At 42.9% G+C, this 17990-nt stretch overlaps 3 protein-coding genes across 7 annotated transcripts in view; 1 reads left to right on the forward strand and 2 right to left on the reverse strand.

The window, feature by feature from the left end:
- Positions 1–813: 813 nt before the first annotated feature.
- pigc (phosphatidylinositol glycan anchor biosynthesis, class C) lies at positions 814–3277 on the reverse strand. Its single transcript, XM_076722267.1, has 3 exons — positions 3200–3277; positions 2714–2945; positions 814–2603 (listed from the first exon to the last, which is right to left on the reverse strand). Exons 2-3 carry the CDS (start codon positions 2939–2941, stop codon positions 1947–1949), a joined length of 885 nt encoding a protein of 294 aa, XP_076578382.1. The 5' UTR covers positions 2942–2945; positions 3200–3277; the 3' UTR covers positions 814–1946.
- Positions 3278–4252: 975 nt separating this feature from the next.
- tmed5 (transmembrane p24 trafficking protein 5) lies at positions 4253–9335 on the reverse strand. Its single transcript, XM_076761778.1, has 4 exons — positions 8992–9335; positions 8203–8300; positions 7943–8123; positions 4253–6662 (listed from the first exon to the last, which is right to left on the reverse strand). Exons 1-4 carry the CDS (start codon positions 9178–9180, stop codon positions 6444–6446), a joined length of 687 nt encoding a protein of 228 aa, XP_076617893.1. The 5' UTR covers positions 9181–9335; the 3' UTR covers positions 4253–6443.
- A 1030-nt stretch (positions 9336–10365) lies between these two features.
- suco (SUN domain containing ossification factor) overlaps positions 10366–17990 on the forward strand; it is a 39079-nt gene continuing 31454 nt past the window's right edge. For all 5 annotated transcript variants that reach the window (XM_076726314.1, XM_076726313.1, XM_076726310.1 and 2 more), the window contains exon 1: positions 10366–10636. In XM_076726314.1, coding sequence (XP_076582429.1) covers positions 10584–10636 — 53 coding nt within the window. In that variant the 5' untranslated portion in view covers positions 10366–10583. The remainder of the gene's footprint in view (positions 10637–17990) is intronic.

A 17990-nucleotide genomic window follows, 5' to 3' on the forward strand; every position in this document is an offset into this window, starting at 1 on the left:
GTTTTAAGGTTTGAAATGAGAGAAATAATGCTTTCTAAGGCACGTCATCAATGTTATCTCTTAGCATTTCCCCTGAAAAACAAACTTTTACTGTTGTAGCCTATAGCAGTGGTTTTCAAGGGTGTATAGGAGACGTTTTTTGGTGTTGCGGGGGTCCCAAACTGATGACAGCATATCATAATGTCATCTCTCAAATTGTACATAGCAAAGATGTTATTTTTATTGAGTGTCCAAAAACACACATCAAGGTTTAAGGGGGGTCTTTTTGTCTCTAGGGCTCCCTGGCAGTTGTACCCATGATGTGTGCCTGATTGCCAGTACTGGTTATGTCTCCAGTGCAACACGTGATCTAAACTAACAGAAAAGAAAAAAAAAAAAAAAAAAAAAAAAAAAAAAATCATCATTTGAAACTGCACAGCCTGTGACGTTACCGTTACTACGACGCGCTCTCATTGGTTATGGAAGTGTAGTTCTCTGAGGAGGGAGACCGCGCGCTCACTAACACCTCGACTGAACTCTGCTTCAAATCGAGCTTCATCTGCTGCTCAATGGCGCCACCACAGCACTCAAAACCAAAGGCGAAGCCCACCGCCACATTTCCTGTCGAGCCAGGAGGGAGAGAGGTGAAGGTATGACACCTAGCGTCCATCACGCGGCCGGTGGATGCGGCCATTCGTGCCGTGCGCACACAAATGCGCTCACAGCACGAATTTCTTGGAAAGCTGGGCACACAGTAGGTCCGGAAACAATAGCAGCAGCTCTGGTAAGGTTTTATTTTGTTGTGGTTTCAGCCAGAAGGAAGACAGGATGATGTAACGTTAGCTGGTCTTTACTTCGTTGAAACAAAAACAAACAAAAAGAAGGAACATAAACATGAGCTGCAACAATGCCGCTGTTCCTCACACTAAATGCTGAACAAAAGGTTGAGTTTAAACACGGTTTTCATGTTGAGTGGATGCATTTGACCGGGCACAAAACTGCAGCTGGAGTGCTCTCTGTTGGCTGAAAGTCTCAAAGCTGCATGAAAATCACAACAGGTGTTTTTCATCAACCGACCCCGCCAGTCTGACGTCACGGGTTGGGTGTGGTCGGGAAAGCAACATGGCGAACAGTCCAGAGAGAGACAGCAGTTTTCTGTCCTGTATGATCAGCAAGGGTGTGTTACACTGGACTTCTGTGCAAAGGAGCTGTCAGGTTCATAAAAATCTAACCAAAGCTCATTATTGTCATCGTTAACGAGCAGACTGCCCCTCCAGACAAAACACAATTTGAAAACTCAGTATTCTGCAAAAATTCAGTTTCTCAGTCACAAATCTAGTTATCTAAAAATGGAGATAAAAACTTTGATATATTGTTTAACAGCCACTGAAGTCCAGTTAAAAAATATTTTATTAAATAACTTGCACTGAAGAAAGTTTTTATTTATTGCAAAACCCTTTAAAATCTGAATTTGTACTTGTAATGTTTCATTTTAACATAATTTCCAAGCTACTGTGTTAAACACTATGCAGCCACCCATTCATACTCAACATCAAAGACATACCGAACACAACCACGAAACATGGAACATCTCCCACAGATTAGTAAAGAACAATCTTTGATTTCAAATTGGTGCATAGCATCAGAATGTGTCCAGTAGTGTAAGGCAGCATTACACATTGCTTGATACCTTCCATACAAAGTCTGAGGTCAACATGTCTCAGACAATAGCAGCTTGAACATTAAAAACATCCCCATATTATCTGTAAGAGAATAAGAAGTTGTCATGGCTGTCCAAACAGATGTGGACCGATGATAAAAGAATAAACATTTGTCAGTTTAGTTGTACAGCACCAATACAATACTACAGACTGACAGTAAATTCATTTGTATAAAATTAACAGTTGGCTTACACTTTAAATGTAACTGAAGTCAGGAGCACCAGTTGCTCCTCTTGGCTCTGTCCATTAGTGAAGGAAGTGGCTGAGGTCCTCGCGAATCTCAGCCTCATCCCAGGGTCCATGGATGTTGTCCTTGTGCCTCTGCAGCCTGACGAGCAGCAGCGGGCAGAGCAAAGTTACACTCCCTAAGGCCAGGGCTAAGAGCACGGCTCCCCCTGGCCACTGGGACCCCAGACCACCCACCCCCCCGATACACACTCCCACACACAACCCAGTAAACTGGCTGGGAGCGTTCTCCCTCAGCCTCTGCAGCAGGCAGGGCCACAGGGCAAACACCAGCAGGGCACAGCTGAGCATGGCGAAGGTGTGCAGAGCGCCAGGTAACCTCGAGGCTAGACACACTGAGGCGAACAGGGCTGCGTTTAGAGAGAGGCTGCCAGGGGGTGAGGGGTGGGCATAAGGGAATGACACCAGGTGGGCAAGCAGCATCATAGCAGACATAGCGTATACTGTGTCAGTACTCACAGACTCTGTCAGTGTCTTTAGAACTGGCGAAAAGCCAAAAGTGAAGGAAAGAAAAATAGTGGCACTCTGTAAGTCAGCCATACGGGTCCGGAGCTCACTGCCTGATTCCACTTGAGACGTCAAAGCTTGATGAAGTCCATAACCCATCAGGGCGCAGACAAGGCTGGTCCACAACAGCCTCTCCGGGGACAGCAGACCCTGCGATGAAAGCAGAGAGGTGGATTAATTATGTTTTTAATGCACTCCCCGTTCAGTACAGCAATGGCACAGTGTGCTCCGCAAGGGCCGCGGATGTTCTACAGATTTACCTGCTCCATGTACAGCCAGAGGGTGATAAAAATGGCCACACAGGACAGCTGCTGTCCCACAAAGCCTGCTTCTTTTACCACAGCCCAGTAGCGGTACTGCCGGATGCCCTCATTCCTCCGTAATTCCTCCAGGAACCGGTGGTCCACATAGTTATCAGGGTACGGCTGGCGCTCCCACAGCACCTTCCGCCAGGGCACAGCTGGACCCGGAGTGCTGTCTGGCCCCATCACCCTGAACACACACACACACACGTTTATGAGCATGACTTTTACACAGCTCCTGCTCAGAGTGGGTGGTGGAGCTCAACATTTGACATTTAGCTAGCTTAGCGTTACAGGCTGCTAGCATAAAAGTACCGGTCTTTCCGACTTTGCCACGACTCTAAAATCAGAAAAACCATGAATACACGTTTGTCTATGAACATTTACATACTGACGACGTATCACTCAATCTCCATAAATATCCTAAGAGGTTTTTCCACCTACCTGGGATGGGATTTTGTTCGGTCGGTAGTAGTGCTACAATCTCATAGCGTCCTCATCCCGGAAGTAAAGCATGTTATCAGAGCTCACAGCGCCCCCTGTTGTTGCAGTCTTACAAAGGCACGTTATCAACTGTATCACGTTCATGCGAGTAACTTCATCCTTTCTTTTTCCTTGTCAAGGTATCTGTGTTGAACATATATGCCCCCTTCTCTGTTGACAATACAAGCGCGGCCAACGCACAGTCCAGCATGCCTGCAAAAAGGTGACCTAACCTTTATTAAATTATACCCATGATGCTAAAGGTTTGTCACATTTAAAGATGTTTGCTATGTTGACTGCAATATTCACCAATAAACTCATCTGTGTTCTGTCCAATACTAGCGTTCCAGTGCACAGACCACAGACCTCTGTCTCCCGTGTGACAGCTCAGGCAGCCAGTAGACCCGTCGGTTCTGCCACGCTGTTAGAGGAACCACAAACACCACCCATCATGGTAAATTCTGATTTGAAATCCTGCATTTACACTGACAAAATTTCAAGTGACTTGATAGCTTCAACAGTCCACATACAGCGGTAGCCTTTTTGTTATCTTCTGCTTCAGTGTCTCTTATGTATAACCTCTTTGACTCTGGATGCAGGTGGGACCATGTCTTAACAAAGACAGTGTTTTGAGAAGGACTGGATCATCCACACAGCATCCTATTGGCCAGTAGGTGTCATGAGTCAAAGTGTAATACTGTGAGGGTGAGGGATGATGATGACCAATGCCACTTCCTGTCTTTTCAGTTTTCCTAGGCTGCATCCGCTGTACTTAACAGGAGTCTCAAGTCCTGCACTAAGCGAGTGTTTAATCATCAGATCAGTACAACATCAGATCCAGAGGAAGGCGTAGCCCAGCAGCTCTGTGATTTAGTCACAGAGGTCAGGTTGAAGAGGCCCTAGCTTTCCCACAGGTATCTGCGTAGCTGTTTTATACTCTGTCTCCATACGGAGTAAAGGGTTGTTTCCAAAAAACAAAACAGGCATTTGCTCAGTAGGAACACAACACAGAGGTCAGAAAAAATTAGGATCGTTTTATTTATACACATTTACAACTACAGGACATTAGTTGAATAAATATCTTATAACGTCACATTCCCTCTTCTCCCACTGCTCCGTCAGAGGCAGTGAGGCTCCTGACAGAAACAAAGTCAGAATGAGTAGGATTTGTCAGTTGCAGTTTGTAAACACATCACAGCCCTGCGCTGTTATTGGCTGGGGGCCATACACCTGCTGTCTAAAGGCGGGCGCCCAGAACTGTCCTGAGGACAGCAAAGAAAGAAAATACAGGCAGGGGGCAGGGTCTGCGTCACACACTTCTAGTGGGTCATAAGTGATGATTGGGAGGATTATTTGTGTTGTTTTCTAGGAAAATCCTACATATTCTGCCTTTAACAATCTCCTACTCAGTAACTTAGAAATACCTTTAAAACATATGCAATCTTTTATTTTCAAAGAACTTTGAAATGTATCAAACTGGTTTTAACTGCAACTTCATATTACTAATCCATGACTGACAAGACAGAATCTCAACATACAGTACTTAAATTAAACATTGTATACAAAGGGACATCAGGTAGACAGAGGAAAAAAGGTGGCAGGAAGCATGTAAACTGAGACAATGGTCGTTTGTTACTGCAGGGACCCACAATACAAACAAACATACTGTATGGCAAACCTGTATCATTTTATCTGAATACTGCATCTTCCAACACAAGGCTGTTCAATTCTGAAGGCATGAACTGACTGAATGATCTTTATCTTACAGCAGAGGGCAAAGTCAAACAACCTGGAGCTTCCTGCTGAGGTCGTGAGTGCCCGAGATTCGTCTGTGGAGCTCGGTAATAACAATAAAAGCAGTTTTCTTGGCAACGATAATCATGAGCCACCGTAGCATCTTAATACTATACTAGCAACCAGTGAGTCTAAAACCTCCTGAGCAGTACTCCTTCACTCACGTATCAGGACATGTTGTGGACCCGTTTCCGGAGGGCCCCAATAATCCTAAAAAGATACTTTGGAGCCCTTAATGTTAAATGATGCTGTCAGAAGATGTAGACAAAACACGTGTTGTTCTGTGGCATCAGAGGCAGTGCAATGATCAGATGTTAGACTGTAATGACGGCTAATAAAGCATGAATATCAAACAAAATACACAGATAGAAGCATCTGAGAAGCCTGCTGACGCCTGAGGCAGCGAATGGCTCGTGCATATTAAACTGACCATTGCGCCCATGTAGTAGTGGTAATGGCCTTCCAGGTGTCGGTATGACAGGAATAGACTTCTGTCACCACAGAGACAGATGGGCTCAACATCTTCACACAGTAGGTGACTGTAAGCAGATACACACTCGCCTGCCAGCAGCCGTGAGGCAGAGCTGGCTGACATTTAGGTTACAAGCCCACAAGTCATGGCAGAGGAGAGTCGGGTAGCAGTCATTAAGTGATCTGGAGATGGCCCGTTTCCAAAACACCAAGCTTTTCAGTTATTGGCATGAGAGGGAAAAGTGTGACTGAATTTCTATAAATAACATAAAAGTCCAAGGCAAGGGGAGAAATATTCAAAGGCCTCACGAGCTGGCAAAAGGCTGGCAGCTAAATACAAACCACTAAGGCATCTCAGTAACACACAAAGGAGGGGAAGATTTTTGAGGGCAAGGACCTCCCACTCCTGTTTGGCGGAAAGAAATTCTTCAGACACCATATCATTTCTTCATCTTGTTTAGCTCAATTAAAAACACGTCCAAAGAAAAGTGGACTTTTTTTTTTTGCAATGGGCAGCTGGACTGGCAACTTTAGGCTCAGTTAGAAAATAGTCACATCATAAACGTGCTTTTTATGCCACTTTCTGTGAAGGTTTACAGCAGCTAGGGAGGACTATAAAACAACATACAAGTTTTAAAGAGAAACAAAGATCTTTTTTTTTTCTGTTGCAAAGAGACCGAGTTTGCAGAGTAGAGAGGCTGTCAGTTGTAAGTCCCTGTTCCAAACCGGGACTCCCACCACGATGTCCCACAAACTCCAGTGAGCAGTAGTGACTTGTTATGAAGAATGTCAAAATGTCTGTCTGTTTGCATATGTGTGCGTGCATATGTACGTGTATAGATGACACCTTGTGTTAAAAGTCACAAGCCAGGAGATCTGGTGGAAAAATCCTGAAGGTATCTGTGGACAAATCCGTTCTCTTTGTCCATCTGGGGTGGTGTTATGTACGAATTTTCCTTTTATCTTCAAACAGCGAGCGGACGAGGTAGACCTGAACCGCCGATACCAACATCATAACAATGAGGTTTACCACCGACCAAAAGTTCACCCTGTCATAGTTACTTTCCTGCAGGTTTCTGTCGCGAGCCTCGAACGCCCGCAGCACTGTCTGGATCTGCACGCTTTTCCCGAGGCGACTCTTCACGTTGTTGATGGTGTCCTGAGGGAGCCGAGACACACAGGTCAGACTGACTGACTCGAACAAAACAACAGTTAAAGGAACTTTCAGCTGCATTGATCCTTTTGACACTGAACTATGTGCACAAAGTTACAAAGCAGAGGGGTCAAAATCAGATTTAGATCTCCAGGGGCAGTTTTGAGTTTGTAAACAAAGCAGCTCAATCAAGTGTGTTCCTTCTTCCATGAGAGGACAACTTCCTACACAGCTGGAAGATGCATTTCCTGTCTTAGTGAGGCCTATGTGACCCCTCGCACAAATTAAGGCGGTTTCTTTTGAAGGGGTGGTGCAGGCCACTGTGGTGCAAGCTGAAACAATTGGCTGCCTTCAGGCAATAGGTGAGAGTTCATGACATTGTCTATTCTTGTGACACTCTCCTTGTGACTGTCTGTATTAGGGTTTTTCCACAGACCCGGATGATTAATCCCTGAGGTGTGTCCTTAAAGGCTAAATTTGGGTGTGTTGGAGAAAAAGCTCTGATTTTTACAGCATTTCTATATTTAGCTCTCAGAACTTTTGTAGCTTCTACATACACACACATATCGCCCCTATTTTACAGTTGACTGATTGCCATATTAAGTCACTGCTGCTTTTTCTCCTTCACATTCAAGGCTTTCCAGGATGTTTTCATAGTGAAAAAGTTGTAAGAAATTAAATGTGTTTGCCACAAAATTAGTGGACCTTCCCTTTTGGTACTATTCTTGAATAAAAATAGGTCTAATCAACCATATTCTGCTCTTGCTGGTGAGCAGATCATTTTGGCTTATTACAGGGAGGAATAGTACAAACAGACGCAGCCACAGTGAAATGAAAAGGGTGGAGGTAACACGCTCTCACTGTAGTTTGTGACTAGCACACCTCCATCATGTCATCAAGGTAAATTATTTGACCCTGCTAAGCTGTGGAAAACACGCCATGCCAGCATGGCTCGACTGCATGGCTTCCTGCCACCACCCACCCCACCATGGAAAAACCCTTCATGTGGTGGATCACATGCTACATTATTGGCAGCCCGCTGGGTCACTTTGTACCCCCCATGTCATCCTGTGAGCATAGGTGGCACAGTGACAATTATCTCAGTGGAGACAAGAGAGGGACAAAGTCTGAAACACACTTTCTAAATTAAACAAGCACTTTTTCAATATATTTTAGCTTCTCACTTGTGCCATTCAGGCTCAAAAGTTCCCACACGAACTAAAACTCTGGAATGTGTTGCATGCAAAGTTCATCTTTTGTCTATCTCAGGTTGGCGGCACACTCACCATAAGGTCTTCCAACTTCATGTCCAGTATGTCTGTTCCGTGGACGTACTCCTTCCAGTCGTCTGGGTCTTCATCTGTGTCCATGTTGTCCAGGATCAACTCAAAGAAGATGATCTTCTCGGAGACGGAGCTGAAGGTGTTGTCAAAGCAGAACATGTAGTCTCCGTCCTCAGTTTCGACACTGGAGGAAAAGCAAAACAGAGCTTAAACGCGTGTCTGTGTCAGCGAGGCATGTCCTCCAGATCATGTATGTAACCTACGTGTGCACTCCATCGGACTTGCGGTAGTCACTGAACAGCACTTGGCCAGAAGGAGAGGAGATGAAGAAGTCCACATCAAGACCTGCACCATCTAATACCTGTGGACAGTTGAGGACAGTCACACATGAGAAATGAAAGGGGGCAGAGAAAATATTACAAAATTGAGAGATATCAAAGCAATACTGCAGGTTTGTTCTTGTAGGTATTTTCTCCAGAGAGTGCAGCAGACCTTTCTCTCTATATTAATTTATTTTATGCAGTAAATATGAGAAGAGCTCGTTTTTCCTCTCAAGGTCTCCCTCATTCTCCACTGCAAGTGATAAGCCTGTACACATTGTCCTCCATGGTAGACACTACAACAGACACAGTACATGCTTGGGATGTCTCCTACAGGTAATAACAAATACCAAACTCCCTGATTTCGCCCAACTTCTAGACAACTAGAGATGCACACTGACCCGGCATAGCACGTCCCCAACAATATGCGTAACATAACCCGCTGCTAACCTTGCACGATAGATAATTTGATTTACACAGCAATTTATCAGTATGCTTCATTTGTGATTTGCATGGACGTCATCTGTAAATGAGAACCACAAAATGCAGAAAACGTGGACATTAACAAAAACCGACAGGTTTGACAAGTTTAACGTTACATTTATGTAAATATTGACTCTCGTTTAACTAATGGATCATTGACTCGGCACACTGCGGATAGATAGTTTGGGTTTGCTTAGCTAACGTTACAATTTCATACAAGATTATCCCAGTAATGAGAGTATTTCTGACCTGATATTCAATCTCCAGAGAGGCATCTCTCTTCATGGTCTGGTAGAAACACTCCTTGCGACCGGGGGGCAGAGTGAATGTGAAGTCGCTGTCCAGAGACTGAGAGAAGGCAGCCAGCACCGCAAACCTCTCCGAGACGAGAGCAGCAAATACAGAGAGGACGCACAGAAGTACCCGGGCTGCCTCCATAGCCAAGCCTGTCCGCTTAAAAGTCCCAAAAGAGCCCAAAGGGTGTTACAGTAGCTAGCTACTGTATCGCTGAGTGAGCAGCGCGCTAGCTAACTATGTTTGCCCAAACTTCACTTCTGTTGAAGTGTTCTTCAGTGGACTGTCGAAAGTTCAGGACCCCGCCGGTTTAAAACAACTCCACGTTTTTGTTTATTGCTTCAAACAATGTCGAATTAATTCTCTATTCTATTTTAGATTACCATAATGTAGATCATTTTTGTATCGTATTCATCACTGGACATATATTAAATATGATAAAAAGTAAAGGCACGGTTTTAGGGCTCTTCTCGGATTGCATTCTGGGATATGTGGTTGTTTCGTTCCTCGGCGTGAAAAGAAGGAACCGTAGAGTGTATTCAAAATTTTAATTCTTCTTTTTAAAAACACAAGACAATTGACGAATACAAGTTACAAATTTAAAGAAGGAAGACATAGTTGACAATATATGCAGTATGAAGATGCGGGTTTTGTTTGAGTGGGAAGATTTTTAGATTCTGCAGACTCCACAGATTAAAAGATATTGTGAGGTTATTACGTTAGAATTAAGCGAAGTTTAATTACACTTTAATTTAATGACCACTGACATCACCGCAAAACGTTTCTGCCCTACTAAATGAAACCACATGAAAATTACAGAATTTATGATACAGATAATACTTATCATTATTATTATTATTGCCTCATCAAACCTTGAGATTTAGTAAGGGATGGCTGTTTATCTTTTCAGGATTTATTCAAGAAATATTTTTATTCTGTAGAAGGCGTTTTACGATGAAGACAAAAGTACACAGTGTTCACATTCCCTCAACGACTCGACCCCCATCTCATTAAGTAATTTGACTTTCCATGTGGTTGTCTTTGCAAAAACACCGTTAACATTAGTCATTCATAATGAAGCGCTTGACATCAGACAATTGTGCAATACCTTTAAAATATTGCGTGCTTTTGTGATTATCTTATCAAGAAATAGGTGACGCGTCCTGCTCCACCATCGCCAAATACCCCTCAAGCCAGGGGGCGTTTTTCTTTTTTTCAATTTGGTGTTGCCACGTGTACTATGATTGGTCAAGAAATCCAGAGCTCGGATTTGATTGGTCATACATGAAGCATGGGGTTGAACTTACCCAGAGTGAGCTACCCGTCAACAGCAGTGGTAAAGCTGAAAAAGAAGTGGACAGACAGTCCGCACAATGAAAATTAGCACGGCTCCAGTGTAGGTTTTGGACACAGAAGACAGTCGTTTGTTCATTTGTAATTTACACAGGCTCTTAGCCAGCAAAAATCTTGCCTTCGGTGTATTGTGTAGCCGTGTGAGATTAGAAAAAACCCCAAAGAGCGAGGATGTTGGTCCCCGCGGGAAGATAATGAAGAGGCTGCGCGTTTTGTTGGTGTGCCTCATTGTAGCTCTCCTGTGCTGGTAAGCTTAGCTCCTTCTTTTCACATTATTAATGACATGTTAAACAAATAACAGTCGTAACAATAGGTTGACCTCGGTTAATGATAACTATACTGTCAGCCACGTTGCTTTGCTTGATGTCTTTTGCCGCATAATATTCATCAGTGTTCAGTCATGAGTCCACCTACACAGCTAACGTTATCAGCTAACTGTTAGTTAACGTAACTTCACGGTGTGTGTGTGATGTTTGAATGACCCAAAAACCAAGAGAAGAGCATGGCCATGGTTTTGTTATTAGTAGACTTAAATGATTGATAAAGTTTGTTGTTTCAATGATTTTAGTGAGATAGTTGGACAGCTAGCCAGCTGTTGAATAGCAGCATAGCTAGCTAACCTAAACTATGGACTATGATGGCAAGCGTCTGGTTTGCTGGTTAGGTTGATCTTGACTAAGAAATACAGAAAGTGACACTGACAAGCTGTCAATATTTTCTCTTCAAGATTTATGTTAGTTGAATTATGATTCTCTCTCCCTGTAAAGTAGGGCTCCTACCAATCATTGTACCACTTATCCATCTCGAAAGTACCAAAAATCAAATGAAATAAAGAAAATCAAACTTTTCTCCGCATTTGTGAAAAAGGTTGGCAGTGCTAACCAAATTAAGAAATCACTAAAACATAATAAGTAGTGGTCAAAATGAACTCTCCATGAACCAATATGTGTGAATGCACGTCACAGTACATAAGATCCACTGCAAAACTCTGAAGTGCCTGTATAACATTGGAAACACAGTGTAAAATTATTACTTAAACATCGTTATACTCATAGAGATGTTTTTGTATTCAACAGTGAGTGCAAGCTGCACTATAAAGCATGGTGTGTTTAGTTCCCCTCTGAAGTAAATGCGTCTGGTATCTGAGATTAACACAACTCACGGAGCAGGTAACATTACGCACGGTTTGTGAAATGGGATTAACAGGCCAGCTAACGTGCCACCTTTATCCAGATTGGTGACTCAGGAGCTGCAAACCATTTGGTGTTTCGCCTGCAAGCTGTCGTTTCTTTCTCCACTGTCCTGGTCATTTATTTTGACAGTATTGAGGGATGGATTATTTTCTTCTTTGGGAGACATTTTATTATAATAATTGCTTAAAAAATACATTCAACACACTTTTGGTGGGTTATTGGTCATCATTGTTTATAATGTTTACATCATATGATACCCTGATGCCTGTGTTGCCAGTACAGAGCCAACAGTGGTTCTGTAGTGGTAACACACAGTATAATGATCATATACATTTCATTCATACTTGAGTTCCGTGATCATTATAGTCTAAAACCAGCAATGTTTTCCCCTTCCCTGTGTTTCCTCCTGGTATCAGAAGCAGATTTGATTGCTCATGCTTTATTGATCATAACAAGGATAAGCCTTATGTAATGCCCTCATCAATAAGTAAAACTGTCTCCAGTACACAATCTGGTGAAGAACCTTCTAGTACTCTTGCATCGCCAAAGAGATAAAGAGACTGATATAGAATAAGTCTGTATATTTGGTCAGACTGAAAAGAAAAAAACCTCACTCATGATAAATCCACATTTCGTCTCTGTTTGTAACCCTTGTACCTTTTCTGTTTTTCTGAAGAATGATCACATTCTCACAGATTAGATTATTTCAGAATGGTTCAGGTGTTGCTCAGATAAGAGTTTCTGTACTTTTTTGTCTTTATATTAGGCAAACAAGGAAGAAAGAAACATGAGAACATGAAAACGCAGCAACTAGGCAAAACAGGGTGCCGCGCTCTGCCTCCTGAAGGCGAGTGAAACAGGGATACAGACTGAGGTGTGCACTTGCTTGCTTAAATCCTGAGTGCACTATTTCACTTTCCCACAAACTAACTAATGACCATGCAACCACTAGCAAAGACTTCATTACTAATGCGAGCTCTCCTTAGTGTGCTGCTGTCGGCCTCTCACTCCTCCATGCCAACTCTCACACGTCCCACTGGGAACAGTGAAATGGGGAATGCAGCTCTTGCAGTAATCCAAAGGTTTCCAAGGCAGCCGTAATTTTAAGCAGAAAGGGGCTCTGTATGAGGAGGCTGGTGGCAAATGTCTGTGGGGGGGGGGCATCATTCTGTCATCATGTTTCACCTGTTTTTTTTTTTTTTTTTAAACCCTGTGTTGCTTGAAATGATCAGGTTTAATGTTGATATTGCCGGTTCAGGTGCCATGTTTTGGCTGTTATGTGAAGTCTTGTCCTCTGTGTGTTACATTTAGACTGCTGTGTCTGCTCAGTGACAGATCTCTGTGCTGCAGTGCTCAGTAAAGCACAGCAGAATGTATTCTGTATGGGTCACGCAGCCCCTTCACTCAGTCAACAACAGCGATCTTACTGTGTGTACAGTGTGCTAGCTCAGGCTGTTGACATCAGCATCACTGAGAGAAAATTTGCATGTTAACTTGAGAGTGTTGGCGTGAGGGTGCCTATTTCCAGCCAGGTTGGTTGTCGGTAATGATAGTTTATCATGCACATAATTTCTCCCCATTTAGATTTTAACTTTAGTGCCGAGTTGTCGGCTGAGTGTGGTGTGTCAGCTCTCTGTTGAAATCCATTGCAGGTTACGAATTGATAGAGCTCGTTGTTGGACGCTGTCTCAAACACCTGGCATCTTATTGCTAAATACATTCCATAAACTACCCGAGAGGCAAAATAAACAATTGGTTGTGATCACAGCGCTCGAACAGGAGCGTTACAAGAGAAATAGTTGCTGGTTTTGTCATCATCTCATTCTGTCCCCGTGTCATAGGCTTATTAGTTTCACAGCCATATGAAGATTATTGTGATTACGTAATGTGATTAGCACTCAAGAGATAATTCTGCAGTCAATTGACCAACCAGGGATTTTATATTCTATTACTGTGCAGACACTCTGCAGTCATCCATAGCATTACAAATCATAATGATTTTCTGAGCATGTGCAGGTAAAATAAAGTTGTCCGTCCAGTGCTGTTGCATCTGCTGGCTCACCTGATTATTGTATAATTGAATGCTTGTGCTGTTGATTCGTCTTCTATGTAATGAAATGCCTTTGCTGCAGTTGAAACGTCTTTAGAGCACTATGGTGTGTTGTGTGCTTCTGCTTATTATACCCAAAGAGGTGTTTTAATGTTTCTACTGTATGTTTTGACACCAGCCCAGTAAGAGGACACCACAGGGTTTTGCTTGTCCAACCTGTTTTCTTTCCTTGATCTTCTATAGGTTGAGATGATCTATATGAACTTTCACTTGCCTTCTGTTGCCAGATGAGTTTCCAAACCGTGTGTTAACCTGTGTTTTGCAGCGCAAATATCTTACATGTCCAGGCTGTAAAAACCCCCCAAAAGGAAGTTTCGTAGCGAGTTAGCACTCTAATGGAGCTGATTATATATAGCATCAGGTAAATTCCCCCTCACCACACACACTATGAAGAGTATAGAAATTGTTGTTAGTAAGCAAAGGCTTAAAAATATTTCTTGACTGTGTGCTCCCCTGTCTGAATGGCGTCCTCTATAACTTGCTGTGAGCCTTTCCATGCAAAGACGTAAGCCTGAGCGTGGCTGGAGGACCCTCTCGTTAAAAGAGCTATGTGTTCTGCCCACATTGTAAAAGTTCCCTTTTTGAGGCACTTTGTTGCATAAGTAGATCCTCCTCGTGTTGCCCATGTGCAATAATGGCCCCTGCTGCCTCTGATAGCGCTGCTTGTATTTTCCGCCGGTCGACACTCACCAGCACCTGTACTGGGCACTGAGAGTCAATGACAGAGCAACAGAGAAGGCTCTGTGTGTGTTTTTGGCGATCCCAGCCATGAGAGGGGAGGGGTGGGGGGGGGTTGAACTGCAAGGTAAAATGGAAGGTAACAGAGCGAGCCTGGGGACACAACGATGTTGCTTACTGTAGTCTCCTCCTGAATCTCATCGCCTCCCAGCTATTCTTTTTGTCCAGCATGCCTTGCTGTACCTTTAATGGTCTTGTAGCACTGTATGGCTCTGTGATTTACATGGTGTGTCTGCACATGCTCATTTTTTCTCACCTCTTAGCTCTGCCGTTATTACATAATTTCGTTGTTGTTCTTGTTGTGCTGGTTTTGTCCTCCTGGATGGACGATCAGGGGTCAGTAAGCGGTCTAACCCATCCCAGAGGTATAGAGAGACATTGGCCAGTCATGTATGCTCCTACACTATCTTTTATGTTGTCTGAAGGACATTGTTGATTTTAATTTATAATGAGTTGCAGATGACTAATTCACCTTTATACTTACTTATGCATAAGAACCCACATACTGAACTCTCATGCTGTGGACGTGGACACGCAGATGCATGAATTAGACACCCTCATTATGACATTGCGTTCAAGTCTGAACCAATGAGAAACTGATTGTTTTGTCTTGCAGTATAAATCGTGGAAAAGGTTGAATTAACCCACACAACCCGCAAATGAATGATATCTAAGGTACTCTTCTTCTTTTTTTTTTTTTTTAAGCATAGGCATTTAAAGCATTGATGGACTTACAATGGACAGACATTAATGTGTTTCTAAAGCAAAACAAAACCCCCCACAAGGTTATCTGTCAGAACAAACATGACGTTTGACCTACGTGTCAGAAAGACTGAAGTCACCCTCCTCAGCGAGCAAACCAGGTTCAGGCCTCTTGTTTGGAGACTTAGTTGTTTGTTGTCTTTTGTCGAAGTTTAATCAAAGACTACCAGATAATGCTGTTGTTTCTGTCAGCAGAACTCAATTTGAAAAACAGATCAGGGCTGAAAAGCTTAGTTAATCAATTACTTAATCAACAGACAATTGATAATTTAATCAATTGTCAAGTGAAGAGGCGGAGAAACATTTGCTTGTCTGTTTTATTACGTGTTATTTGTGATATAAAATTGGGTTTCTTTGTCTTTTTTTGATTGACTGACCAAATAATTTAAGAAGCAATTTGAAGATCGCTTTTTTGTCTTGGGAAATCAAACAGATACTTGTCATTAGGTGTAGCTTTTTTTTTTTTTTTTTTTTTTTTTTTTTACAAGCTAAGTGTCTATTGATTAATCAAAAGAAAAATAATCATAAAACAAATGATTTCAAACCAAAATCAGACTTCCTCTTGCTTCTGTCGGTGTTTGGTCGGGAGAGGCTCGGTAACTGAGAGTCCATCTTTCTGTTGTTGTAACAGGCCAGTTTAGCACTGCAGGCTGGCAGCTCTAGGTTTGTGTGAGGAGACAGAGCTGGACTGGCACTCCAGAGCCCACCATTGTTCCTGCCCACTGGCCATGGAGACGGCTGAACACATTGAGCTCTCCAGCCTGCTGGCCTTCCTGTCTGCCTGCATGGCTGTCTGTGTGTTACAGAGATAGTTTGGCTTTGGCGTGGTTGAACGCGCTACTTGTCAATAATCAGCGTATTGCCTGCAGTAGATGGCAGTCGGCACGCCCCTGGTTTGGGGAAGCAGACAGTGCCAGGACAGAAGCAAAACATATTTTATCCATCTGAAATGACCTGAAATAATCAATATTAGTTTAAGTGTACACTATATTTAGAATGTTTTCACTGCCTTACTTTGCTGTCAGACAGCCCTTTTTTTTGGCGCTCAACCGCTAACAAAACTGATCCGGACCATCGCTAAATTAGCCAGATAAAGGCACTGTTTCTACTTAATAATCAGGTAATAAAGCACTAAATGCCTACATATAGATCAAACGACTTACCAAACAACCTGCAAAGAAATGCTCCAATTTCTGGTTTCCTCCAGTTTCCACAGAAGTAATCTGGTTTATAAGAGTTTCCGCTTGTCTCCACAGTAACCGGCTTCTCGTTGCTGCTGTTGTTGTAATCATTTCAATTTTCAATTTCAATTTCTTTATGTGTTGTCACTTCCACAAACTGCTCAAAGTGTGACCTTGCTGCGTTATACAGTGCAAGACAGAGTCACATGTATGCATAGGAATATGGAAATATAATACCAAAGGGCTGAAAATATTCGAAATACAGCATACACTTAAGCTGATCGTGATTATTTCAGGTGAGCCTTCTTTTCAGGAGATGAAATCCATTTAGCCATGGACCCTGTCAGCAGCAGCACATCGCTGTGCCCCCGTGCTGGTACTGCTCTCTGCTTCATACGACACCACTTCAAAAAGCCCGAACTATCCCTTTAATGGTTTATGCTGGCACTTGTTTTAGTATGACTAATATGAAGTATTCAGGGTGAATCAACACCCGAGGAGGTGTTAGGTGAAATGAGTACATGAAGGTATCTGAGGTGAGCGCGTAACAGGTAGGGCTGGGTGATGTATTGAAAAAAAAAAATATTTGTGATAAACAGATTTGATTGTGAGAGAGAAAGTAGAGGATGAAGTGTTTATTGAATAAAGGCTGAATGAAGACAGAACAGAGAACAGGGGAAAGCAGAGACACTTGGTCTTTCTCCATTAGGTGAGGGTTTTGTTTTTTTTCTGGCCTTTAAATTAAAATGAAAAGCAGATGTAACAAAGGATTGAGTGTTGTCTGTCTCTGTCGCTTTGTGTCCAGTCTGTCTCTCACTTCCTTTACTCAGCTGAAGTGTCCTGTTTGGTCAGCCTTGCACTCTGCACATCAACATATGTTTTACTGTGCCATAAACTTGCATTACCTTCTTAAATGTTTGTCAATAAAAAGAGCATGGCATGAATTGTTGGAAAGCTTGCAGTTTTCTGCGGTGAGCCCCATAACTACCACTTCTCAAAAAGACTCAATTATGACACTCTGTGCTTTATTTTCTGGCAGCAGCAACGTCTTTGCAGATCTTGTTGCTCACGTTATATTTTTCTGGGAAAACTGTGGGTTGGCCTGCAGTGAGAGTTGAATGCAGGCCAGTAGCCTGAAGCTCTTGTCAGTGCTACCCACAATGAAAATACCACTGTTTACCGAGCGAGTTGAGAGTATACTGAGGGTGGAGTCTGTTAGGTCTTGAAGGTGGAGACTTGGGTCAGAACACTAATGTAGTGTAGATTTTTTTTTGTGGTTGAACTGTGCAGCGCAAGTGGTTTACCAGGTTTCTAATTGTATGCTGTCAGTCTAAATCAGCTTAAGGTGTGAAAAATGTCCTGCTCAAGCTGCTCTACTGCATCTCACGATGTTTTTGATAGTTGGATAATGTATATACTGAGTTCTGTTTGTTTCATTCATCATTAAATCAGAGGTTGCTTTGCTTTTTCCTGCCCTCTCGGAGAAAGGCACTATTTTCCCCTTCTGAAAATGCTCTGGTTTCTTCTCCTCCCCTCCCCCTCACCAGCTCTGCTTTTACTGTTTACCTTTTTGCAGCTACCCACTGGCAGTGCTTTTACTGCGTGTGGTGGTCTATT

Source organism: Chaetodon auriga, chromosome 3 (assembly GCF_051107435.1).
Source record: "Chaetodon auriga isolate fChaAug3 chromosome 3, fChaAug3.hap1, whole genome shotgun sequence".
NCBI classification, from domain to species: domain Eukaryota; kingdom Metazoa; phylum Chordata; class Actinopteri; order Chaetodontiformes; family Chaetodontidae; genus Chaetodon; species Chaetodon auriga.

Bases quoted from the DNA above. Each gene is read 5' to 3' on its own strand.
- tmed5 (XM_076761778.1), bottom strand. From the start codon at position 9,180: ATGGAGGCAGCCCGGGTACTTCTGTGCGTCCTCTCTGTATTTGCTGCT. The intron at 8,301-8,991 runs GTCAGAAATACT...AACTGTCCACAG, and splicing joins CTCTGGAGATTGAATATCAG to GTATTAGATGGTGCAGGTCT. The intron at 8,124-8,202 runs GTAGGTTACATA...CTTTTCCTCCAG, and splicing joins AAGTCCGATGGAGTGCACAC to TGTCGAAACTGAGGACGGAG.
- pigc (XM_076722267.1), bottom strand. From the start codon at position 2,941: ATGGGGCCAGACAGCACTCCGGGTCCAGCTGTGCCCTGGCGGAAGGTG. The intron at 2,604-2,713 runs GTAAATCTGTAG...CTTTCATCGCAG, and splicing joins TCTGGCTGTACATGGAGCAG to GGTCTGCTGTCCCCGGAGAG.